This window comes from Strongylocentrotus purpuratus, unplaced genomic scaffold, assembly GCF_000002235.5.
Source record: "Strongylocentrotus purpuratus isolate Spur 01 unplaced genomic scaffold, Spur_5.0 spur5_contig_833, whole genome shotgun sequence".
NCBI classification, from domain to species: Eukaryota; Metazoa; Echinodermata; class Echinoidea; order Camarodonta; family Strongylocentrotidae; genus Strongylocentrotus; species Strongylocentrotus purpuratus.
In genome coordinates, this window is record NW_022145539.1 from 1,585,049 (window position 1) to 1,613,036 (window position 27,988).

Sequence of the window (27,988 nt, forward strand, 5' to 3'; positions counted from 1 at the left end):
ACTCCCATACTATTTCCCTTTTCTATATCTTTCTGCCTGTCTATCACAATGCACCCGGTTATGAGATTATAGCCCTCTCCGATTATCTGAGGGTAAAGTAACAGAGATTAGCCTCACGAAATAACACACTCTTACAAAGTGCTGGAGATTTTATCAACAAATCATAATGTTAGAGAAAAGGAATACTTGTCATATATCTTCTTTTTTTAGGGGGGGGGCGGGGTGGTGATATAATAGACAAGGTCTACTTTTTGGCTTATTTCAGTATGTCGCCAGCTACTGCTAACCTCGCTGTCGTTATTGATTATGCTACCAAAATTGAGCTGGCCCTGGGACCCAAAGATTATTTTTTCTTTTCTCTTTGGGGTCAATGAAGCGTACAGTTCAGTGGTAGTTGCTATCATACAATTTTTCATTCAGCTATATAGGCTATATTTTATTTGCATAAGAGCGACAGTGATGTGCGTGATGAAAGCAATTTCAGTACCTATACAGTGGCAGTTTGTAAAATTGACTAGTATCAAGCGGTGGATGTATAATATCTCTTATTCGCGCTATCATCAATAAACTGGGCTATTTCATATCTCGTGGAAGTTTGAATGTTGGAGAGAAAAAAAAAGAACGTCGGATAAGCAATTCAACCTTGGTTGAATTAGTTGCAAACTGATACTACTAGTACTACACGTATATTAGCGCTCAAAGGATTTAGCATTCTAGGCAATCGGTGATTTTGAAGTGTGCGCGTCGTGTTCTTGTGATTAAGATTTAGCACGTTATTATGGTTTTGCCAGCGCCAGAGTACAACATAACCGAGCTCAAACGTCCTCTGCTGGAAAAACTTATTTCATCTGTAACATCGTCTTTATCCTGCTATGGCAATGCTGATAAGGTAAGCCCTTCGAAGATGGAAGAATTACCGAAAGCTTTCGTCAGTTCTCTGAGGGTGTTGTTTGAGATTTTAGACGAGGACTCCGACGGTTATGTGGAACTTGCGGAGATTGAAAAGAGGTGGCAGGGGAATTCCGTCACCGGGCTACCCGCGGGAGTTGTGGACTCTCTGAGAGGCATCGCACCGAAGGACGGGCGACTGTCCTTTGACCGGTTCTGTACAGGACTCAAAATCACCCTCGAGAAGAACCGATCCATCAGCAAAGCAAGGCAAGTACAGGTCAGAGGATCTAGAAACTCAAAAGATGAAAAACAGCCGACCACTGCAACTGTGCGACCTAATAATGTCGTTCATCCAATGAGGGCAAAAAGTGCTCCACAACTTCAGGATGTTCCTACAAAACCGATTAGACAAATGAGGAACTCTCGGTCATCTACTTCAGCACTTCCAGATGAAAAGAAAACGTCTAACCCACCTAACTATGCTGCACACATGCAGAAAACTAAAGAAAAGTCACGGAAGTTCAGTGATAAATCTGATGACTTGTATTCCAAACACCAATCCCACATAGATGGTCCGGCCAATCCCACCTTGGCAGATAAGAAGCGTGTAGAAGCTACAATTAAAAGCTGGAAACAAGAAAAACAACAAGGCTCCTCTCAATTCCAAAGACAACCAGATCTTATTTATGGCAGGAAACAAGAAACCAGTGTGTATACTAAACCTCCACAAAGCTTTCCTGGTGAGTAGATCCAAATATGTGTTGAGTATTTTATTCACAATTCTTTTTAATTTTACATTTCTTTTTTTTTGTTGAAAAAGCTCATTTCATTGTCGTAAAGTAAAGGTTCGCAGGAATCGCAGTACTCTATCACAAGAAAAAAAGATGGGTCTTACTGATTTATATTTTAAAGTCAATGTTTCATTGTCTGTATTATGGAAATTTGTAATATTTACATGAAATTAACAAAAGGAATACCTTGAATACCAAAGCTTCTGGAAGAAAGCCGTCTCCATGAATATAATCGAACAAGACACCAAGCAAATAGACAATAAATGAATAATGCATGAACTATAGAATTAGAAATTCTGTAGGCTGAATGTTAGATTGAGAAAATATTCACTACTAAATGAAATATGTCAGGAATTTAAAAAAAGAAAGATTAAATGGGTGCTTTATAAAGAAATGATGACAATGTCATTGATAAAGTTATTCTTCTTCTTCTTTATATCATCGTTATCAATCGTCATTAATCTTATTGTTATTATTCATGTTATTATTAATACATCATTTGTAATAGACCCATAGAATAAAATAATTGAGAATTGATACCCTTGAAAGTACACTATAATGACTGTATGCATGTTCTAATTTGAAATTAAACAAAGCTGATAAGTTAGGGGAATACAACCAAATAAATGTTGGATTTGGAATGCACTTAGCAGTCATGTTACTGTGCATTGTAAGTGTTCATTATTTCACAATGCTGCGTATGCGGTAACATGATGGTGATATTAATATTGATATTATTTTACATGTATACATAAAGAGCCATTTCCATTATGCAATAATTATATGCTCAATGCCATGCTGATGACAATGTACAGTAGTTGCAATATTTGCACTTGTGGGTATGTCCCCACCCTTAAAACTGTCATCATTTTCAGTGATCCGGTTTTTTAATTCCCTGATTCCTTGGAGCTAGCACAAAGAGAAATATTTAAAGCTTTGCGTGTTAGGCTTCATTGTCTTTTTATTTCTCCTCTAAAGTTTTTTTCTTCACATTCCTCTGTTGATACTCTGCACCTTTGCAAATGATAGGCTTCTAAACTTTAAAGAAAATATATTTTCAGAGTCTCTTCTGAACAATGCTCAATTCTAGTAGACAAATGAAAACTCTAAACCCAAACCACCAGCTAATAAAAGGTTCACAGGTCCAAATAATCAATGAATAGCTACTGGAAAAGTCTAAGAGCCCTTGAAAAGTACACCAAAGGTGTTTGAAAAGGCTTGTAATGAGTGGTAAGTTCATTGAGCATTGTGTAGATCCAACACTTCGTTACCGTTACGCACTGTTGAGCACAGAGCTCCATCGCAATCCAAAAGGACCCCTGTACACTGTACATGTACCTGTATATGGCTTCTTGTGAAAGCTGCTTTAAAAATAAATGAAAACTGCTGTTCCTTATCCGAAAGATAATCTTCTTCAATTTAGAACCATTCAAGAAAATGATTTTAAAGAATAATTGCTTCATTATTTTATAAGTGTAGATAACAATTTTGTAAGAAATTTTTGAAATGACTTGACTTAAAAGTGAAATCAGTTTTGGTACTTCAAAGTATTACATGTAATACATACGTTGTTTTATCAATAATCTAGTTTCATTCAGCCAAAAAAGCATGCAATTCAAGACTAACCTACCTGTATTTATAGTTGTAGCCCAAACAATAGAGATTTTCATGCCAAACAAATCCTTGTTTCTTTTTATTTCAAATTGAAAGAATGCACTGCCACATGCGGTTTGTACTTACTTTCTTTTAATGGAAGGAGAGGGTTGCAAGACAAACTGACCATGAATAGGAGAGGTGCCAATTTGTTCAACTTTGTTGACAGAGGCGTGCTCCGCTTTCTATGAATGGGCGACAGAGAGGCTGTTCACACCGGCAGAGATAGCGCGCGCCAGACCGCGCTATCTCCGCGGTATGGAAGGTACAACGTCGTTTCGGTCCGCCCAACAGCGAGCCACGGCGAGCCAACACTGGAGCACCTCTTGGGGGTGGTCCACGAGAGATAGCGCGGGCTAGCGCGCGCTAGAAAAAAGGGGGTGCTACGATAGACCGCGCTATCTCATTGCGGTGTGAACAGCCTCAGAGAGAGTTGCTTTTATGATTAAAATGAGGTGGCTCTTGGTCAAACACCAATGCTCCAACATGTCTGGCATCACACATCATTGCCCTTTGCTGTCATGTGGACAATGAGCTCTGATTTAAATTGGGAGAACATTTCCTTAAAGCCCCACTGGCCACTGCGCTACTTTATCTACTTGCACCATCTACATATAGCAAACAATGCCTAATTGGTGCCTGTTGGTCCCCCCATAATCCCCTTTTTCTTATGTTAATTGAGAGCTGATTTGATTTTGATGAGATAACCACCTGTCAGTGACCTTGCAGAAAGGTGTAATCCCCCCTGGCCTAACTAGTGCAGACAGGCTTTAAAGGACCTAAAGAGCCACCATTTTCAAGATTGTATCAATTCAATCAAATTATTGCAATGTCTATTGTCTATCATTGTTCTAGATAATTGTAAGTCTGCTCTGGTAGGGGGCAGGAGGGGGGGGGGGGTGAGGGGAGGGTCATGAGATGATAGGAGAAAATTTGAAGGTTTTGTATTTGCTATTAAAGGGCACTTTTATTTTAGTGTAAAATCCAGCTTCAGATCCAGGTAAATCCAGGTTCGTAGGCTTGCATAGCATAGGGCTTGAACTGACAGACTACAGAGGAGAGACTGCAGTGCACTGTACCCCATTGACCCTGTTACTTACTAGTGTATTAAAGGTAGCTACCTGGCTCTGATCATGGACCTACTAGTTACAAAGTAGGTCCATGCTCTGACATACTACATGTATTATACCATTAGAAAGTTGAGTTAGGCTTCAATTGAGATACAATTAAATTTTAATTAAAGTATGAAATCAATGCTTGTCCTTCAGACGAGAGGAGAATGTACCTTGAGATACCGGTACATGAGAAGCTGACTGAGAACAGTCCCATGTACGATGTTTGTAATTCTAAACCTTATCCTCTCCCCCAGTGCTCCTTTTTTTGTTGAATTAATCGCCAAATTAGCCATTCATACTTTGATTTAATGTAGATTTACCTGGTTCTTTTTGAATGGCATAATTGTATTCTTGAATAATTATTTGTGACTATCTTAAAAAAAACACAATAATAGCAATTTTCTGTGCTACACCTGTACATGCAATAGTAAAAATAATAATACTAACATACATGTATATTCAAATTTTATGCCTGCTTTTTAAACAAAGGTTACTCTTGACACCTTGAAAGCCTGTCCAAGGTTTGCCCAACATAACAACAAGTAATGTATGCAGACTGGATTCCAAGTATGGTATTGTAGTTCATTCGTTTAAATGGGTTAATGGAATAACTCATCACTAGGTCCCCAGGAAAGAAACATCCATAAATTTCTTATAAAATAAGATAAATTAATAATAATAATAATAGCTAGATCTTATAGCACTTTTCAGGACAGGGTGCCCATTCAACACCTGGGTGGAGAGTGGGAAATGTAGATCAATGTCTTGGCAAATTGACATTAGTGCCGCGGTGGGACTTGAACCGTGGCCCATGTGATCCTCAGTCCGTTGACATATCCACTTGTCCACGACACCTCTTTATAATACATTGTCACTCTACACTTTATTTCAGGAGATATATCCAAACACCCTGCAGAGTCGTCCCATTACGAGAAGGCGGTGAGGAGGACGAGTGAGAGTACTCAGAAAGCTGGAGGAAGGAGGAAAAAGGATGAACCTCGTAGACACACCCTCTCAAATGGCATCGATTATAATATGGTAAGAACTTCCAAGTTATTTCTGAATAATCTGAGGGTGAAGGTAAACATGTTCGAGGAAGTTGAAGATATTATTATGAGATGACATTGTTTATAGTAAATGTCTGTGTGGGCATTAAATATATATTGATATAAATATGAGAAAATTAATTCACAGCGCTACATGTACATGGAATATGCAAGGAGCATGGGTTAAACTTCACAAGCGCTTTCGAGTTATTCTCATCAGGCGAAGTGAGCATTTCATTGTTTTACATGGCTATATATATACAATGTATATATATATATAGATAAAAGTATGGTTACACAGTTTTCAAATGAGCGCTTATGAATTATAATCCATGCTTCTTGTGTATAATTCCATCTAGCTTTGTGAATCAATATATTTTCTACTATTTTCACCTCGTTTGCATCTCGTTGGACCCTTGTTTCTCTAAGCACTTTCAATATTCTAAAGTGAAAATAGAAGGAAGATTGATCTGTAATGATTTATGCTTATATTACCCATCAATCAGCTTTTAAGAGCATTATGCAAGATTGAAGTGAAAACAAGATACACTTGTAGAAAAAATACAATTCTCAAATATCAAAGGCTTTGTAGCTAGTACAAACAAAAAAGAACCTATGATTATAATATTCAATTTCAAGGCCAGTATCCTGACTTTGTATGCTCTTGTGACATTGTGGCAAGGCTATTGTTAATGTGTGTGGAAAATGAGGTGCCCTTGATAGTTACATGTACATGTAATTGAAATATGATTTACATAGATTAGCATTTTACACATGTACATGTACAATGTACACTGTATGAACATGTTGGCTGCCTCTCTGTATCACAGACTCCCAGGCCAGTGATACTACAGGTAGTTTGAAAAGAGCGGGAGAAAATGAAACCAAACATGTAATTCCTGAGTCAACTTTTCTACGTCTTTTGTGTTTAAAATGACAAATATTTGGTGAGTTATTCATGGGTGACCTGAGAAAAAGTTGAGGTTAGGTCAAGTTGTCTAAGCAACCTTGTTAGAACAGGGAGAACCTTTGTATTAAATGGTAGGAATGATGAATGAGATCCTAAACATGTGTCTGGCATCAAACCGATCAAAGGCTCTCCTTAAACTATGGTAGTCTGTTACCATACACAACAACAAGACCAGATAGCTTACGGTATCTGTATGAAGTTATTTATATTTTGTCAGATTGTATTGATTGTTTGGTCTAATAATGCCCATTCTGTCTACTATCCATGAATTCCATAATCCATATGGTCTAATAATCATTTAATCATAAGCAATAATATTCATTAAATGATTACCGGTATTAGACCTTTTGGATAGTACTTGTAGACGAAATGGGCATTAGACGAACTGGGAATGAGACTGACTGGCAATTGGACTAAATGAGCAAAGCCAATAGACCAAATGGGTCATAGACTTATTGGAGATTAGACCAAATGGAAATTAGACCAAATGACTATTAGCTCGAATGGTAATTAGACCAAACGATTAGTCAAAAAATGGATAGTAGACAGGCTGGGTGTTGTACATACAGGAATAGACCAATTGGGTAGTAGACGAACTGGTTGTATACCAAATGGCTTCGAACCTCTACTTGCACCAAGGAGGTAGGATTGTCTATAAAGCTCCTTGGTTGCACCAAAAAAAAAAAAAAAAAAAATTCTTTTCTTCTACAAATCTCTGACCTTTGTCAATACTGTGGTTAACCATTTTCCATCAGCTGTACAAAGAGAGTTGACAAAGAAGTTGAAAAAGACATGTTCTATTAAAGGTAAAGACCAGTTATGGTCATGCGATTGCATTGTGAAAGAAACGTTGTGGAATCGATCAGAAAAGGTTGATCATCTAGCATCTAGCATCTGCAAGGTTCTGGAATCATCAAAATGATAAGAAATTTGGCCAATTCTTCGTAAAGTTACAAGCACTATACAAAGAAAGATGTATATGGGACTACCCTATATCTCTCACAGACCATGAGAGAAACAAATTTACCAAATATATGAATTAGTAGGCGGTTTCCCGGCAATTTTTTTTATCATCATGTATTAGTCAAAACATATTCTTTCACATGATTGGTAATGAGAGCTTCCATTTCATTTTTTAAAATTGGGGCGTTACCAATACTGGTCTTTACCTTTAATAAAATTCCTTATCATTTGTTTGGGTTTGTCCTTTTATTAACTAGCATGGAAGGGTTTTATATCCTTTAATTATTTACATGAGAATGAGTCATGGTCCTATTAGCAGCCACTGCTCAGTGATAACATCATAGAACTGTGAGTGATTCAGAAGGTGGGCAATCCCTTGTTCTCTTTTGAGCTATTTTTGTTTGCTAGAGGGTTTGTGTTTACCTGGATTTTGGTGTTGTTGATAGATTTTATGTGATGGTGCAAAAGTGGGAAAGAGTAAATATAATTAAAGAAAAATAGCGGGGAAATGTATTTTCCTGCTGCAGTTTGGCATCTGATCCTTGTTGTAGGCCTGATTAATGATTTCGCTTGTCCTACATGTACTGTAGTTTCTTCTTAATAAATGGGGTATAACTTTGTGTGCTGAATTACTTTCTTTACTGATACTTGAGCAATATCACTCGATACTGATACTAAGAAGCAATATCAATTGATACTGATAATGACTCTAGGCAATTGGATACTAATTTGTTATGAATCCACCCTCCATGTACCTGTTTTTATGCATCATATACATACAAGAGCCCAGTCTTATTAAGTTATAAAGAGTTTAGAATTGATCCAAATCAATAAGTCCTCCAATCAATCGCAAGTTTGCAGTCTCCTATCTCTTATGTACATGTTGCAATTGACATCAACTCTTTATAAGACGGGGGCCCAGATCTACAAATGTATACCGTATAATCCCTGCCCTGACTTATATGAGGTTGACAATTATCCTTAGTAAGTCCATGCTAAAACTACTAAATTTGACAATGACACACTAACCCCTTATATTCATTAACCTGTATTCAACTATTTGATGTTAACAAACAATTAACGAGTGATACCTAGATTGTTCTAGTTGAGTATCTTAGTGATTGTACAGGTGTTGTGTACACACCTCTCCGGACTAACCGAGCAACAAACACATTTCTAGACTTACATGTATCCTAAAAGTGAGAGAGGCCCCAAATCCCTCCCAATCTCTATATTGAATGATGTCAATTGGCAGAAAGAGTCAAAGATTTAAAGTCGGCGGGATGTCTTAAGACCAGCTTTACGTGATAATTGTAGATAGAAAAAATAAATCTTCGAATAATGGGAATTGGGGCAAAGCAGTAGACTTTTGAATGCAACACAAAGTGCGGAATGTACGTGTGTTTGAATACCTTTTTGAGCTGTTGCATACATGTATATTGCTATAGACCTGACTTTAAGAGAATTATTAACCTGGCGACTACTGCATTTTCTCTTTCCAATGGATTTAGTACAGGAACTACCAGGTTCCCATAGCCAATGGGTTAATTAATCACTCACCATTCATCGCCTACTTTTCATCATGACAAAGTGTGTGGAAGAGGACATTTTTAGTGCCTCAGTTTCCCATATATATATTTTTCAATTGTCAGAATGGAAATAAGACGAAATGTGCAATAGACCAAATGGGAGGTATACTAATATGAAATGATTATTAGACCATGTGGAATTATGGATATTATCAGCATCAGTTTCTCCTAGAGTCATTTCACATGTGAAATATCATTATCATGACGGTATAGCTTTCAAAGTTGTAATGGCTGTTGTTATATTATGCACTCTTTCTTTCTCTAAAAGTAGCTCACAACTAATCCTGACCAGTGTCCACGCACGTTAGGACCCGAGGTCGACTTGTTAAGGTCAATCATTACAGACAATTATCATATTATCTATCCTCCCACAATAACACCGATTACGACCAACAAGGAATTTGACAATAGTGAATAGTAGAGGCTACACAACCACAGCTAATGTGTCTGATGTAAGGCCATGTAAAATTGATTACATGTTGATCGTCCGGATTTTTTGAAAAAGAGGAGGAGGGTGTACCATGTTATTTGATATTTGATATTTCAAAATGGCCGCTCAAAATGGCCGCTCGGTACATTTTCCCTGACAGTCGAGGCTATTTTTTTTCAAGATGGCCGCCGACAATTTAAAAAAAAAAAAAAATCAGAAATAGAGCCATTTTAGCAGTGTTTTTCATGTTTTTTTTCTTTCAAAAAAAAAAAAAAAAATCAAAAAAAATTTCAAAAAAAAAAAATAACAAAAATAACAAAAATAACAAATAACAAAAAATAGGAGGCGGCGCCCAAAAAGGAAGCGGGCGGGGACGATCAACATGAAATCAATTTTACATGGCCTAACAGCCTTCTATGTACAATCAGGCCGTCTGTCTGTACTCTGTAGACATGTTTTTCTTTTTTATTTGATGAAGGCTGATGAGGATCTGTTTAATCTCCCCTCTAATGAGCCTTGATCAGGTTCATGCGGATAATCTAGGTGTAAACGAACCATGCACTGATTTCAGATGAGCTTACCAGACCAGGCTTCAAAGTGTTCAACAAATTAGTGACTCAAGCTAACTTTTAAAGTCAAGAAGACCTACACTATAAGGCGAAACATTAAGATCAAAAGATTATTCAGTTTTGTTTTGAAATGGAAAGAGAAAGCTAGGTTCCACAGCCCACTTGTTGCCATTACTATAAAATGAAATAATGTTTTATCTAGTTCCGATGGGTAGACACTAGACAGAGCCTGTCAGAGGTAGTACATGTAATTACTATTTCTATTCCACTTTTCACAGACACCTCTTCCAAATGAAGTAAGTAAAGATTTTTTTTGCTTGTGTATTAAAATCTCTGGTTTACCAGAAGATATTTTTGTCTGTATTGTTTTGCAAATTATTTCTGTATATTTGATGTGTTGTTTGAACACTATTATTAGCCCTATAGCCATATGATGATTTTGTAAATGGGTATTTGACTGAAGGTTTTCGCTTGTGAGGGCATGCTCCCTGTAAGTGGTGCTGTGTGTTGTGATATTTTGTTGATCATAAATAGTGGAAACTCAAGTACAAATGCAAAGTAAACAACTGTTTACTTCCTTCCGAGACAAGTTTCTAGGTACATGTACAGTGTTCCTATTTCACAGTACTTTGTGCCTATTATGATAATATGAATGATACTTGTTTGTTTGAACATACAGTACAGTGTATGTAGCACTCATAAATGGTTTATATTTACAAACACAAGTAGCTTGTGGATGTCGTATGGTTTTCTTTTCATGCACAATATTTCCTCCCCTGCGATGAAACCTCATTCAGCTCTCTATATACCTGGTATATGAAAGTTCATAGAAGGTTCAACAAATCAAAACAAGTCAGTTTTTCCTTTTGAAATTTTCAGGATTGATTGAAGTGCAATTTACTGGGATATTCCACATCAGTAAATCTTCTTCTTTGTAAGCTTGTCAGGAATTCTTCCGTTCTAGCATAATCCTGATGAAAAGGAAGACTTGTTTATTTCTTCCATGCAGTCACTATATACTGCTACTCAGTCGTGTGTTGGAAAGTTTTGATTGTTATTTGTAGGCCTACGTTGAATTGAATTGAATTGAATTGAATCGAATTGAATAGGCCATTTTCGTAATGTAACCAAATTTAATGCATACGTCTTTGTAAAGTGCCTCAATACAAATGATTTTATTCACCTGATGAGAATAATAGTATTTCAATAGACAGAATCCGAACTGCATACATTAGTTGTTGCCAGGTTGGACAAACATTATGGCTTGACCTACCTAGCAACACTTAATATATGCAGTTGCATTCCGACTATTGAAATACTATTAATCCTATCAGGTGAATGAAATAATTTGTATTGAGGCACTTCACAAAGACTTATGCATTACATTTGGTTACATTACGAAAATGGCCTATTGCCATCTATCGTCCATTCAGACATTTTTTTTCCCACTGGTTTTACAATCAGGTGATTAGGAATATACAGTGTACATTCTGTCACTTCCAGCATTTCATTGCATAACTGTACGACGTATATGATGTGTTGTACTCCATATGCTAAGAATTTGATCTAAACCAAGGTACTAGTAATACCGTAGTTCAAATATAGCTCAAAATTTGTTTAGACAATGTAAAAAGACAATGAGGAACAAACATATCAAGTGCTTCAAGGATCAGTATGAATATTTTGATTTTTTTTTCTTCAAATATGCCATAAAATAGGAAATTTACATTGTGTCTTTTAGTGAGGTTTCAATTGACATATAGTACAAAATGAAGAACTACACCAGCTTCTCTGACCTCAGATGTTTCATCTCTTGGTTAAGGCTTGTATATTTAGCATTAACTCAAATTTATTTTATGGGGGGGGGGGGGGGTAGACTGATACAAAGAGACTTATTGTATGAAGGATATCCCTCCTAAAACATATAGATCTGCAAGGCAGTGCATGCCTTCAATAAAAAAATGGTATTCATAATTCTACTACAGTAGCTCCTCCTACAAAAAAAGCATGACTGTTGAGGTTTTTTTTATTGAGAAATCCAGTGATGCTCTCGAAGAATGAAATTTCAATTTAGCAATAATTATGATACCGCCCCGGGTTGCTCCGCTCCATGATGGCTTTAACCTTCTTAAGTGAACTCTATTGAAAGAAAGCAGACAATGGATTCCTGTGTTGTCGATGATGAAATTTGTTCGATTGTAATATCTTCCTGTACCTGGAGGCTTTCTGAACTTTTTTTCCTCTTCATCTGTCCTGTAAATGCTGATTTCATTTCGTTGCTGAACTCTAGAATTGGGGTTTGGGTAATAATTTTATCTCCATTGTATTGGCACAGTTTTGAGCTAAAGTACATCTGTATTTTATGGGCCATAGATAATAGCAATGCAAAATGGAAAGAATAGGCCTTACAAGTATATAGGAAACGATGATAACAATCTGGATTTATATAGCGCTTAATATGAAATACCGTCTCTAAGCGCTTTACAGATACAGTATTATTACCCCAGTTATCATTTTCATTCACGCACAATGTGCACCATCTCCATTCCCTGAGGAGTATTCCTACCATTTGGTAACTGTGAGGGCATTACTAACACAAAGGCTTGAATCGTCATCCTACCAGGTCCCCATTTATCTCCTGGGTATGGAGTGGCAAATGTAGATTGATGCCTTGCCAAAATACATACAACTGTAGTGCCATATTCTGGATCAAACCCATTACCTTTGCATTTCAAGTCAAGTGCTTAAACCACTCGACTATGAAATTGCCAATTTCAGACGTTTTTAGAGGACCTACATATGTACAATGTATAATGATCCATAATATATTTTGAGTAGTGTCCCAGCGAGAAGATACATGTATGGGACTCTTTCAATTAACAAAAAAATGAATTCCCTTTTATTGTAAATTGTGTGTGATTGCCACTTCAGACACATTTTAAGAAGGAAGTAAGAGGAAGGATATATAATTTGTTTTGGGTGTGCATTACAAATGGAGATTTGGCTCAAATTATATCACACACTGACTGTTCACAGACAGATAAGTTGCTCATTGAAGTTATCATGCATATAATGCTATTGATTAAATCTACACAACTTAACAAATTGATGGCCTCCACAGTTTAATACTCCTTTGAGACACATTCTTCTTTGTATAAAGGATACAGGAGCGATGATGTCTCAGTCTGGGCTTTCAGGGAACAAGGCCCTGTCTTATATTGATCCAAATCGAAATCATTCAATCGTAAAGTTAAAATTGTCTAGCTATTTTATATGAACAACATTGCAACTGATAAATAAATATCAATTTGAGTTGGGATTGATGTGGCTCAACTGCAATTCTTGATCTATAGGACAGGTAGCCCAGGTCGAGCATATACAGTGTGTATAGCCATTTCTTCATGTGTATTGTTTCTCTCTATATATCAGGCATGTGCAAAGCCAAAGGTGCGGTTGAGGATTGTCCTCAGAACACTCCTATGTTTACCATCCACCAAACTCAGGTCATCTTCCTTTCTATGTACACTAAAGCTTGAGCTGCCTGTGGATGTGTACAACAGGGGCTCAGTATATAAAGTACCGGGTATGAGAAAAATGGGCATGTAAAAGAGTTGGAAACAGTGAAAATAGAATAGAATAGTGAAAATAAATGTACTGGTAGGTTTTTAATCAAAGATCCTAGCCTAGAGGACATTACCTGTACGCACAAACTTCCAAACTGTCACACCAAGACCCCAAGAAACAAAAGTTTGTGTGAAGCCTAATTCAGCCATGCTAACTAAACACACACCTACACATTCCCTTCATGTATTTGCTCATTCTTCTTCTAAACAATTTTTCCCAGGACTACACTCTGATAATTAGTATTTAATGTAATATTGATGGGAATTATATGACCTCCCATTACTTCTCTATCAATGGGTTTGTAAACAATGAAGTTCCCACGGGTCGATGTGATTGCTTCAAACATGTATCCTTTTCAGGTCAAACAGTTTATGTGCTAAGATGGTGAAGAATAAACCATTTAAAATATCAATATATTTTTCGGTGGGTTGAACAGGGGTTATTGTTGAATTAACAGTATGCATAAAGGAGCTTGTGAATGGGCCAGTGTTGACATCCAGACTTTGTGAAAAATGAGACTTTGTTCCATACTTTCTTCATCTTTTATTCTCTGTAGTATTTGCTCATAACATCAATAGAACAGAAGTGGAATGCGAGGTCGGTATACTTCAATCACAGAGACTACTGGGATAATCTTGGGAATCCTTCCCATCAATGATATTCACGAAGACCAATAAGTGCACATGGATGCATGATTCACCGATTCATAAAATAGTAGTAATTGACGGATTCTTTCAAATAAAAAAGAATTTGCAATGTCAAATCGACCTGAAGGAAAGTCTCTGTTAGAAAAATAATCTCTGGTAGTCAAATTTTAAATTTCATGAGCAAAGAGCATTTTTATTGATATTTTTGGAGTTTTCTATTGAGATACATTTACATGTATAGCCTGATTAGGAGATAAAAATTTGATTTCAGACGTTTTGAGTCGTTTGTTGCATTTTTGCAAGGCAGTTTGTTAAAAAATTCTGTATGATTCTTCATTTGGGCTTTTTATTGATTCATAGTGTGTGCGAATCTGGGAGTAAAATACAAATTGTATTTATAGAATATACATTGTAGGGAGAAGCTCTATGAGCTGAATCAAAACATATGACATCATTATGATGCACAACTAATTCTAGGTGCACAGCTGGATGTGAATAGCCTTGGTAAAGATTCACATCATCCTGGTATTAATTTATAAAATTTGGATAAACAATGCAGCATTGAGAACTGGGTAGTATTATATGTTTTTTCTTTGCTGATAAGTTAATTAAGAAACCATGTAAGCACCATGAGCTTGCATGATACTTCCATCAAGAACCCATGAATAAATCATGAGAGTGGATCGAGCTAGCTGTTCGTCACAGCTTGCTGGTAACCAAGCCAGCCATGCAGTAAATAACCAGGTGTAAATCCCTGCCCGAACCCACTCCACAGACCCCCGACAGGAAACATCAATAGAAACTCTTTAATTGAGCGCAGTGTGCCTGATCAATATTAAACAACAATGCCTGCCTTCTTGGAATTATAAAGGAACTCTGCGTGGGGACAACATGCTGTCTTGCTATTCACGTTAGTAGGGGCGTTCGATCTGGTGTTTGTAATCTGAAAGTTGCTTGACTCCCCCATGCAGGCACTAATTGCTCCCCGATGTATTAGGAAGTTATTAGAAACAAGTACCAGTACATATTTTCACCTGAGGCCTGCTTGTAAACAAGTTTAGACATGTGATGTTTAGACCCGGCACTCTGTAAGAAATAAAAGAGCGTTTTATTTGCTGGAAATATAGACCATAAAAAGCAGTGCCTCAACAAAAGTGGTATAAATGCCATATATTTTTCCTTATTATCATGAAGTGCCGATAGAACACATTTTTTTAATGGAATAAATAAAGTAGAACAAAAAATGTTGAGATTGACCTTAATTTGCTTAAATAAGTTAAAGTAAGAACATTTTTAGATGTTCATGTGGGTATTCAAAATTAGATGCCTTTTTCAATACATGAGCTAATTGTTTACTACTGGACTATTTCCTTCCACCATTGACTTTACAGAGAAAATTATTACGTCTATTAGCTACCGGTATATTCAAGGAATAGGAAAGATGGCATAAATTAAATCCTGGTGGGCAAGACTTTTGTCTCCGGGTACTTTCTATGAGGGATAAGGATTTTATATAAGTCTAGCACTGAACAGTGAGTATATGGTTTATTGTTTAATTTTTGTTGTAAAAAATGCAAACAGATGATATGTGATAGGTGGATATTTCATTTTTTTTAAATATCTGCATTTTATTTGGATGCTTTTAAGTCACTGTGTACATTGTAAGGACCTCTCATATATTATCAACCAATTCTTTGAAAAGTCACTAAATACATACGGTACATGTATGTAGTATGATGGTCAGCATAACAAACTGGACAGAGCGATTCTGTGTTTACGAGAGAACAGTGGCTACCCATGCAAGCACTGAAAGGGGATGAGACAAAGATTTAAGAGGAAGACACAACAATACTATTGATTGCATCATTGCAGTCGTTCATAAGAATGGTAGAATATATATAAAGGGTTTATCTGTTCTGGGATTCAAAGTGCATCACCCCTTCATCCAATCTTTCCTTCTGTACACTATCACAGAGTCGGCTTGAGAAGATGAAGCCTTGTTCGTACGATGCGCTAAACTGGGTTAAAAAACCTCCAACGGCAAAATAGAATGACATTTGGTGCTCCTCACGTTTCTGTTACCAATGAGCGCGCCTGAGGGCTTTGTTGGGCAAAGATACAAGAACCTTTTTCTCACCCCACTTGGCATTCATCTATTAAATGAAAGGCAGGTAGGGATCAATGAAAGAAATACATGGGGGCTCGGGGCGAAATAGCCCCCAAAAGAGCCCCTGTAAATTTGCATAGAGTTCAAACTAAAACAAATTTTACAGTGTTAATTTCATGCAGGCAATCTTGAAAAGTAGCCCCCGAAAAATAAATGTTAATTTTTTCCCTGGTAGGGATTTAAAAGTAGCTGGGTGCAACAAAGGTCCTATGTGTACTCAATTTAAAAATCTGTGCCTTTTATTGTTAGATATGAAAAGGTGAAGTGCAGAACACTTTAAAAAAAAAAAAAGGATTTAATTGCAGCGGTACACCACAGCATACACAAACAAGTCTTTATAAAGTTGTAAGCATGTTATCATCAAACAGAAGGGCATTACATGTGTATTTAGTCAATGATTACAAGTTAATTCCATTATGACTCTTTAATTAAAACACGATATGAAGTTCAAACTTGAATCAGACTCGTCTTAATCCCATATCCCCCCATCAGAAATTTCTGAAGCAGTGGCAAGTATACGGTACATTGATTTCAAGGAGCAATTATCTCTTTAAAGTTTAAACCCTTTCACGAATTCCTTTGATGGGTGTCAGTGAACTTTGCATCGGGACATGATACCGGTCTCTTAGGGGTCTCTTAGGGGTAACAGACTCCTCTCCTCCCTTTCAGAGACAGCTTCTTAAGGTGGCTGACCAGTTAGTGAACAGAGGCCAATGTTTGTACTAGTGGTGTCTTTAGACTGTTAAAGGTAAATGACTCCTTTGGTCAATTGTGAAATAATACTAAGGTAGATGACCAGCTCCTGGTCAGAGGAGACCAATGTCTTTTGAGGTAAATGACTCCATTGATCATTGTAACTGACCGCCCAGGAAGGTAGCTGACCAGTTAGTGACCAGGGGAGAAGGTGTCCACAATAGACCGTCCTGGATGACTAGTCTTTACTACCAGACTTGATATTTTTCATACCATGTTACGATTTCTTTTGAAATTGATTACCAGCTTTGTTTACAGATGGTGCAGACATAATGTCTTAAGTGGTGGGGAAGGGGTAACATAATGGGTGTCACATTTGCAGAGCCACATACTCTAAAACATGAATAGATCTAGATGCCTTGCCCATTCTCTATGTCTTGCCAGCTAGTTGCAAAGGCCAACTCTGTCAACACTTCTAAACAATGGTCCATTCACATCACTGCTTTTCTCCCCTGAAAATCAATGCAGGGACCTAACACAAAAGTGTGTCACATTTGCAGAACCACATGTAAGTGGCTACTCTGAAACATGAATAGATGCCTTGCCCATTATCTAACCTAAGTCTTGCCAGTTGCAAAGACCAACTCTTGAGTCTTGTCAACGCTTCTAAACAATGGTCCGCCCACATCACTGCTTTTCTCTCCTGAACATCAAAGCATGGACCTAACACAAAAACGTGCTCCCCCTCAACGAACACAGACTCAGCTGTGTTCTGGATGTATAATCCTCCTGAATAATTGACGATGACAAGAGCTACGTATTGATTTCTGATTCAAGATCAGCACCGTTCGACAATGGGGGCAACGTTATTGATTGCCCCAGTGTCTGGGCTTTGTGGAACGCTTTTTAACAAAAAAGTCATTGCTCCAAGTAATGATAATCTCTGTGGATAAGCTGACCCAATGTCATAACACTTTACATACATGTACATGATGTTTGCAAACTTGTATTTAGATTAAGATAATTACTAGTTTATACAAGTGATAAGATTTCTGTTTATTTTGTGCAAAGGGGTACTTCATCATTTGTAGACATGTACAGGTACACTTGAAGAACTGTTTGGTTATTCACAGTGCTGGTTCATATACACTGTACATTGTCTGCTTGATATTATATACCGGTACTTTCTCATGTACCTTAACTAAAGATATTGTAACTTGCAAGTCAGGACACGTTTCCATCTTTCCCGTGCTTAAATTTTTGTGAAAAATAGGTATACATGCTGTTACTCTAATTTTAATGTTACAACTATGGTAGGTATTTGTGAAAAATGAGTGTACATGCATGCTCTTACTCTAATTTCAGTGTTACAACTAGATATTTGTTAAAAAAAATAGGTGTACATGCTCTAATACTCTAATTTCAGTCTTACAACTAAGTATTTGTGCATAATGCAGCCTTGATTCATTAATTTTTCCAAGTAATCTCTGTGTAATCAACTACATGTACAAGGACTTTGATTCATACAATATTTGGTTTAAAATTGAAGCAAAGCAAACCAATTCTTGTAGAACCTTTTTACTTGCACTGTACACTCGGCACTTGACAAACACAAGGTACGATAATACGCCAACGGCGGACTGTACTATACTGGAAGAAGAAGAAGAAGTATTTAATCAGTTTTCCCCCCATCATGTTATACACAATCCATTCATTTTCATTGAATAAATATGACTCTTCATTGAAGATGTCATTTTATTTGATCTATCGGCAGGTCCATAGCCAAGTAGATCGATCTATAAACGTAACACAATTGTATATATTAAAAATGGAATATATGATTTCAACTTTATATGTTCATAACAGTTCATTTAATGTAATTAAAGGTGTGTGGGACAAAAGTATTTCATGAGACATAATACCATGTACTTCTCTTGGTGAACTGCATGAAGCTACAATTGTATATATTAAAAATGGAATATGATTTCAACTTATGTTCATTTAAAGTAATTGATAGTGTGTGGGACATAAGTATTTCATGAAACATAAACTTTGGACTTCTCTTGGTGAACTGGATGAAGCAATTTAATTTTTATTTTATTATTATTTTATTTTTAAAAATTATTTTGTAATATTGTTTTTCTATAGCTGAAGCGTATGAAGCAACTGGAGCAAGAGAGAGACATCTTCCTGCAGGGCTTGGAGGCTCTAGAGCTAGCCAGGGATTGGTATCGACAACAACTATCTAGCGTCAGGGACAGGCAGGACAGAATCAACAAGGCACAAGTTGACTTCACAGAGGTATGACGTTCTAAAGAAAAAAATAAAGATGTAAAGAAAAAAATTAAATACACAAGCTTTCTTTTCTTCAATTTCAATTTCAATTTCAATTTATTTATGTTTCCAACAAAACATTACAAATCAATAATAAATATTTACAGCAAATGTAGAAATACATATTGGAAACAGAGGGGTCCACTAAAAAGCAATGCTTGTACAAGTGTGAACACCTCAAATGATATTTAGAAATAATGAGTAATTAAATTAACAAAATACATGTAGGTGAAAAAAGGGGGATGCCAACAGAGACGAGAACGGGACAAGACAGTAATTTTACATGACAGGCTAGTAAAAGCTTAGGAAAGATCGATCTATAGAAAATCCAAAAGGAGCTGTGAATTTTTATTTATTTTGTAGTGGGAGAAAGGGGTGCGTAAAGGAAAGGGTATTCATTATCTTCAATAAACTGATATGTTTAAATAACTTATTTGATGATTGTTCAGACGTACATTAAAAAAAAAGTTAATCAGATAAGCATGTATGTGAAATTGTGAATGTTATCCAGTTTTATCAACTGACAACAGTATTGCATAATACAGTGATGCCATTCCTAAACCTGCTGTGCTGTATTCTCAGAATAGATTTTAAAATAAATATTTCTTAGAATATATGTTGTTTCTTTTTACATCATATCATCATCAGTATTATCACTAGGTATACTAAATATGATTTTTAAGAATAGCAGATAATAAACAGAAATGAAGGGCTATAGCTGCTGATGTCTGTTTACAGACCTTGTACTTGATGATAATGATGATGATGACATATGGTTGATGGATTTTGGAAAATATGAATTTTTAAAATTGAGTTTCCCTACTTGGGGGGGGGGGGGGGATGTGTTTTTACATTTGCATTTCACAAAACTGTATTTAGAATTTCCTTTTCTCTTTCTTTAATCCTTCAGGACATTGATCATCAGGACATGGTTGTATACAGGACAACGCGTATCACCGAACTGAACAGGCAACTCAGGGCACTCATAGCTACTCCGGAAAAGGTAAGCCAATCTGAAGCTCTCTCCTCAATTCAATTACGACCGAGATATCATCTTCTCCTTGCCTCAAGGCGTTGCTTTCAGATAGCACCGAGGTTGTAAAGAGAAGTCATGTTCACCTTGTTTGTGAGCGCAGAGGAACAAGATGATTGAATAGATACAAAAGGCCTGTTTTCATCAGCTAGAGTTTGCCAAATAACCCGGATTTTAACTATCCCGATCGCGAATTAACCAGTTAATTTGCGGCTTCATCAGCCCGCAGTTGCAATTAGCTGGATATTTGGTTGAGAAAATATCCTGAGAAATCTTGGTCTTGTTTTCCGAAATATCCCAGGATTTGGGAAATAGCGGGCTAATTTGCGCCTGTCTGAGTTAGTTTGTGATGAGTGTATCCGTCTGGTGAGGACGCAATTTCGAGCTTTGGGATAATATACCGAGTCTGAAAATAGCGGGTTATTTGGCAAACTCGAGCTGATGAGGACAGGCCTAGAGGAACAAGATTATTGGATAGATACAATGACCGATTCAAGGATGCAGATAAAAAGTGCACATCTGATTGCTCTCCTAGCGTAACAGAAGGCCATATTGAGCTTGTTCATGTTGTAAAGAATAATGATTTTTCGATTAATTTCAAATTCAGATTTAAATTCAAATTGTAAAGTTAGTAGACAGATTTCGATTGTATTGTTGGCTAATTTTGTATTCAGCAGATGATAAAGATTTTGAGCTTTTTATCTTCCACTGATCAGATTGAAACCCCAAGAATGAATCAAAAGCAAAATAAACAAAATATAAACAGGAACCAAAGTGAATATATGGATATTGGAACAGGGCATGAACATGCATTTTATGGATGGCAAGCAAATGAAAAGAAAATTCATACGGCGGAATCGTTTTAGAAAGAACATTAGAAGGAGAGGTTCTGGTCATATTGGCTCCCTGAGTCACTACTAGTATTAGATTGCACATAAATGCATCATGGATCTCAAGCAATTATTATTCTGGGGTCGTGGTGGTGATGACATTTGAAACGGTTTGCCCTTTGAAAAATAGGAACTGTAACAATCATCGTATTGTCAGAAAGTGAGCAGCTGCCTGTGATAGCCCGTTGATATTGATCGTATTGTTAATTGAGGTCATATGAATTCTGCATGCTTTGCTGCATTTCAATAGTGTCTGAGGCTGTCAAAAGTCATTGTGAATTAATGTGACCGTGAGCTCCCATTTCATGTTAATTAGTCCTTAATTAGCATTTTCTTTATAGGAGTAGTAGTTATAGTAGTAGTGGTAGTGGTAGTGGTAGTGGTAGTGGTAGTGGTAGTAGTAGTGGTAGTGGTAGTGGTAGTGGTAGTGGCAGTAGTAGTAGTAGTGGCAGTAGTAGTGGTAGTGGTAGTGGTAGTGGTAGTGGTAGTGGTAGTAGTAGTTGGAGAGGTAGTGGTAGTGGTAATGGTAGTGGTAGTGGTAGTGGTAGTGGTAGTGGTAGTGGTAGTAGTGGTAGTGGTAGTGGCAGTAGTAGTGGGAGTGGAAGTAGTTGTAGTAGCAGTTGTAGAAATCATAGTAATAGAAGTAGTAGTAATAGAAGTAGTAGTCATCGTCATCATAGTAGTAGTAGTAGTAGTAGTAGTAGTAGTAGTAGTAGTAGTAGTAGTAGTAGTAGTAGTAGTAGTAGTAGTAGTAGTAGTAGTAGTAGTAGTAGTAGTAGTAGTAGTAGTAGTAGTAGTAGTAGTAGTAGTAGTAGTAGTAGTAGTAGTAGTAGTAGTAGTAGTAGTAGTAGTAGTAGTAGTAGTAGTAGTAGTAGTAGTAGTAGTAGTAGTAGTAGTAGTAGTAGTAGTAGTAGTAGTAGTAGTAGTAGTAGTAGTAGTAGTAGTAGTAGTAGAAGTAGTAGTAGTAGCATAAAAACTAATAATTTACTTTTTGAAAATATCATTAAATAAAAATTAGGAACAAGCAATGGGAATCATTTCTTAAGTGCTTACAAAAAAGTATATATTTTCCTTCATAGCAAAAGTTTGAAGTTCTGAAAAGCAAGTCTATAGACAAGCCTACTACATTGTACATGTACATGTCCCTTTTTAAAATAAAAATACAGTTTCACAATTCTATCCATCATTTTTTGACACAGTGTCACAATTCTGAAAGTATTACATACCCTCATGGATAACTGAGTAATAAGAAAATCCCTCCAAAATGATATGAAAGAAGGAAATCAAATGATCCATGAGCAGTGTTCAATTTGAACTCTTATCACTTTTTAACTTGTCTATTGTCTCGTACTGAATGGACTCACATATTTGTGTGGGAGTCTTGGAATGGTATGCTGGTAATGATCTAGGTCAGCATGTTTAAAGCTTTATATCATCCCCAGAATGTAGTTTGTTGATTTTGTGTGATTGGTTCAAACATGCTCAAACATGCGTCATGCAATAATGGCAAGTTTGGTACTTGCTGCGTTAAAGGGAAAGTCCACCCCCCAAAATAAGTTTGTTTCGATAGAGGCAGAATAATAAGAAAATCAGGTGAGTGAAAGTTTGAGCAAATTCTGAATGAAAATAAGAAAGTTATGAATTATTGAAGTTGTGATCAATCAAATACAAATTGGCAACTCTGTGACTTATTATACGAGCTCTCCTTCATTTGCTTTGTGCATAATATTCCATAAAATCATGTTTTCTTCGTTATTGATGACGGAATATATATTTGTTCCTTGCAGGGGGAGTATAGAAACATATTTGCAATTATTATATTTAGGGTGCATGTATGGTTGAAATTTTTCTTGAGGGAAAATGAAAATTTTAGATTTTTTTAGTACTGAGCAAATGGAAGTTGAGCTCGCATGATACGTCATAGAGTTGCCAATTTGTGTTTGATTGATCACAACTTAAAAAATCCTAACTTCCTTATTTTTAATCGGAATTTGCTAAAACTTTCACTGACTCGTTTCTCTCATTTTTCTACTCCTATTAAAACTAACTTAATTTCAGGGTGGACTTCCCCTTTAAGTTTCGTCCTCGAATGTGAAAGTTAAAGCTAAACTCGAGCTCTGGTATGGGAATCGTTTTTCGAGAGAACATGGCTATAATTCATTCTGGATTGTTTATCCTGCTGTAGATTGATTGTTTGAACCAGTCGATTAAAAACAAACTCACAAAAACTTGCTGGAAAACATCTTCAATAAAAACCACAACTCTCGATAGCACATATTGACCTGTGTTATTAAAGCACATAGTGTTGGGCCTACATGTATATACTTACCTGGATTTCCATATCTTTCTATGCTCATTACTCAGCCACTATACATTTTTAACCAAAATCATGTTGCACATGTCATTTTTATTTGTAATCTTGAATATTCAGTGTAATTTTTGTTTGTTTCTGTAAGAATTTATTCTCTATCATTACCAGAACACAAGCTTATCTTTAAATTAAGTTATAATGCTGATAAAGTGTGTGGTGTGTATTTTATAGGTTTATATTATTTGCATTAAAACATACAAACAAAACTAATTATTTTGAAACCAATGTTGCTATGGAGACAAGAGATTCATCAACAGTGTATAAGCACTTTAACAAGTCTGTCTGAGAAATGTACACTATAGCATTTACTCAATCGTTTACGGTATTCATTTCAAGTAAAAAAATAAAATACATATGTACAAATATATACGTACAATACATCATGAAATACATACAGGAAATGATATACATTTTAAATAAGTATCTTAGACTTGGAAAGAATAAAAAGAAGTGAATATGGGAGATCTAAAAAAAAGCCATACATGTATAGGGCCATGACTGTTGGAATTCAAGGGAATACCAACATGCTCTCACATGCAAAGCCTGTTGTTATAGTCTTATGTTGTGTTTCTGCTAGGATCTCTTCATCCATCAACGCCTATGATCCCTCCCATCTCTGTTTGTTTCTCTTTGTCTGTCCATCTGCGTGTCTGTTTGTTTCCCTTTGTCTGTCCATCTGTGTCTCTGTTTGCTTGGCAGGCTGTTAGTTAAATGTTTTCCTTGTCTAGTTCTTTTGTCTGTTGCCAGCTTCTACCTTGAAGGCTTTATTGGATGTTTTAAGGATTTTGTGAAAGGCGGTGGGGACAGATTAACTTAAAGGAGAGGTCTATCCTGATACTGAATTGGTTTTGATAGAAGCAGAAAAAAGAGAGAAACAAATTAGTGAAAGTTTGAACAATGTCCCATTAAAAGTAGGAAAGTTATGAATTTTTAAAGTTGTGACCATATCAAACACACATGATGCTGTGACGAGGTACTCTCTGGAAGACCACTACCAGTACTTATTTGTGAATGGGCTAGAAGATTAGATTAGAAATAAATAAATAAAAAAGTCTCCAAATTGCTCTGTATTAAAAAATGTCATGAACTCGTATTCTCAGGAGAAAAAAAATGCCTTCTGAGTCATACTACAGTGAAACCTGTCTATAAAGACCACCCAAGGGAAACAAGAAAAGTGGTATTTTAAGGCAGGTGGGCTTTATGTACAGGTTCCTTTAGTGCATATGTTTCAATGAGGAACAAAAAATGTGGTCTTTGTAGACAAATGGTCACTAAAATAGGTTTGACTGTATTATTGATATTATTACATGATTATTTCAACTTGTTATTTGTACTTTTTTCTTGCAGGGTTTTCCGAACCACATGAACCTCGCTATCAACCACCAGTATGGGAAGTCTACCGGTAGTCAGCTGGACATTGGCGCACCCCTCATGGTGGGCAAACTCAAACAGCAGAATAAACAATTAACAGAGGTAGGTAACAAAGGAACAAATACTGAGGCAAAGAAGACAAAGGAAGAGATGGGAAAGTGACATCCTTGTAGGCGGTATCTTCCAGAAGGCATATAGAATTGCTCAAGATAGGGAAAAATGGTTTAAATATGTTTGTGGAGCCAACATCCTGCCAGGTACTTGTTTACATCACCCAGTTGAGTGTGGCAAATGTAGATGACGTCTTGCCAAAGGACAAGAGTGCTACGGCGAGACTTGAACCGCGGACCTTGTGATCCACAGTCCGGTGAAGTATCCACTCAACCACAACATCTCTACAATTCAAAGTTTAACATAAAAAATGTTTTGCAGATACTGGTAAATGGAAAAGACAGTATCACTGGAACAGGCTATTTGCTTATTGTGTGTTAGGAGTACTAGTAACAACACAGATCTCTTTATAAGAAGATATATGTGGCTTACCATCAAAGCCAATATCACTTATTTAATAGACCATGAAGTTAGTTTTATCCCCCACTTTTCAAAGTAATTTTTGTTTGCGTAAAAGAGAGATTACGTTGTTCATGCTATTGGACAAGTTTTATCCCTCACCCCGGCACCCCTACTTTCCAAAAGGTTTTTTTTTAGCTTAAAAAAAAGAGATTATGTTGTTCATTCAAAAAGAAAAGTTGGTTTAATGATGAGCAGTTTCATCAATAAAGAATAGTTTATGCTAAAAAGAGAGATTACATTGTTTTGGTCTGGTGAATAAGTTGGGTTATTGATGAGCAGTTTCATTTATCCTTTTGGAGACAGTTAGATTTCAATTGAATAGGTATTGTTGATGGGTTTAGTCCAAGGCCATTGCAAACTTAATCTCCAATGGATAAGTAAAATGAAAGAAGTCTTCTGTGGAAGGGAAAAGGGTATAATAGATTGAATATTATAAATCTTTAAAAACATTTCAGAGTCAAAATATTATTTGCTAGGATATTTCATGAACCTTCAATGACTTGAATTTTGCAAGCTCAACCAATAGTCTGTTCTTCAGACTGCTGAATATTTCTTGTGTAAGAATAAGAGATGTACAGTATGCGTACCAAAAATTAGAGACACTTGTTTAATACCAAAGTATTTTAAGTGTAATCTTGATTCTTGATGCCTTTTCAACAATGATATTAATAAAAAATAGAATTAAAAACAGGCCTACGTGATAGTATAGTATTAATGACTGCTTTGAGAGAAATAGTTGTTTTATTACGCTCAAGGGAAGGTTAGAATTGTGCTATTCCCCGAGGCTTGCCGAGGGGAATAGCCCAATTGTAACCTTCCCGAGAGCGTATGAAAACAACTATTTCTCGAATATTAAAGCAGTCATTAATACTTTTATATGCCGAAAAAAAATAGACTAAAAAATGAAAAATTAAAAATATCTATCATTTTTGTCGAAGACGGGATTCGAACTCTTGCGTACAACAAGAGGTGTACCGAAAACCAACGCTTAGACCACTCGGCTATGGCCCGCCGTTAAAATGCTTGGCAGTTTTCTCCAATATATACATGTACATTAAAATGGATTGAAACCGGCTTCGCGTGTGATGAATGCTTCGCAAAAGCTCCATATACGGACTCTTCTTTTACTTTTGCAATGCATATTGGCACGAACTTAGATCAAGATCTATCGGCAGATGTTGTTTTTTTGTTTTTGGAAGTTTATTTTCGTCTTCATGTCAACAATGCAAGATAAAATTGTCGGTAAGATCGATCGAGATTCAATTGTATTGAAATTACCGACCAATCCTTCGCACACATACGGCATCCTCCGTCGCTCAAACCATTTTTTAACATGTAAACCTATGGGGTAACCATGGAGGCTGACCAACTTTTTTTAATAACCATGGTTATTAAAAATATTGAAATGTTTTATGCATGGTTACCGAGAATTTTACAGGAACAGTTGAAGTTTGTGAATGCAATTCGACCAATCAGATGGCTGGATTTCTTAAGTGAGGTATATAAATGATATTGGATGTCTTAATTAATTAGGCCCAATACAGGAAATAGTGAACTCGATATGCAAAAGATATTGAATTTGTTTATTAAAGACTTGACTTGTCTGTTATTATTGCAAAGCTCATCCAAAATTTCATTGCATTAACCTCAAGACAATCTGATATTGTTTTATTTTATTGATGGTTTATTAGAATAGATACATTCATTTTGTATTTGATAGTTGACATAATTATTGGTTTTGGGGTTGCTATTCATGCTCACAATTGATACATTTCATTGAATTTGTCCCAAAATGAAATTTTGATACTGAAATATATGTTTCAATTTATAAAACCATAACTTCAAGTCATTTAGGCTCTGATATTCACACAGAATTTTTTTCCCACTTATCTGCATTTCAGGAGGTTTCATCAAAGAGTGACCGGATCTCCAAACTGGAACAAGAGAAGGCTGCCCTCATAAGGCAGTTGTTTGAAGCCAGGGGTCGTAATAGAGATCTACCTGATAATACCACATTCCTCTGAACGATGAAAAGCGGGACTAGCACAAACTACAATTTAGAAGTCAACTTCATAAAATGAATTATGCACATGTTGCTTTTACTGATGAAAGAAAGGCTACCTCTCTGTAACACGAAACACTACATGCATATCATCGAAGGCAAGAATTTGCAGGTTAGGATCAGGAATTGATCTTGAAAATGATTCAGGGCATCGTCTCATCAACAGTCACGATTAATCGCAACTTATTTGCAATGGAAATCAATCG

At 36.3% G+C, this 27,988-nt stretch overlaps 1 protein-coding gene across 1 annotated transcript; it reads left to right on the plus strand.

The window, feature by feature from the left end:
- The first annotated feature begins 773 nt into the window (after window positions 1-773).
- On the plus strand, window positions 774-27,937 carry LOC755496 (suppressor APC domain-containing protein 2). Its single transcript, XM_030984511.1, has 6 exons — window positions 774-1,631; window positions 5,343-5,488; window positions 19,297-19,449; window positions 20,393-20,485; window positions 25,124-25,249; window positions 27,622-27,937. The coding sequence occupies exons 1-6, from the start codon at window positions 779-781 to the stop codon at window positions 27,742-27,744; spliced, it is 1,494 nt and encodes a 497-aa protein (XP_030840371.1). The 5' UTR covers window positions 774-778; the 3' UTR covers window positions 27,745-27,937.
- The last annotated feature ends 51 nt before the right edge of the window (window positions 27,938-27,988 follow it).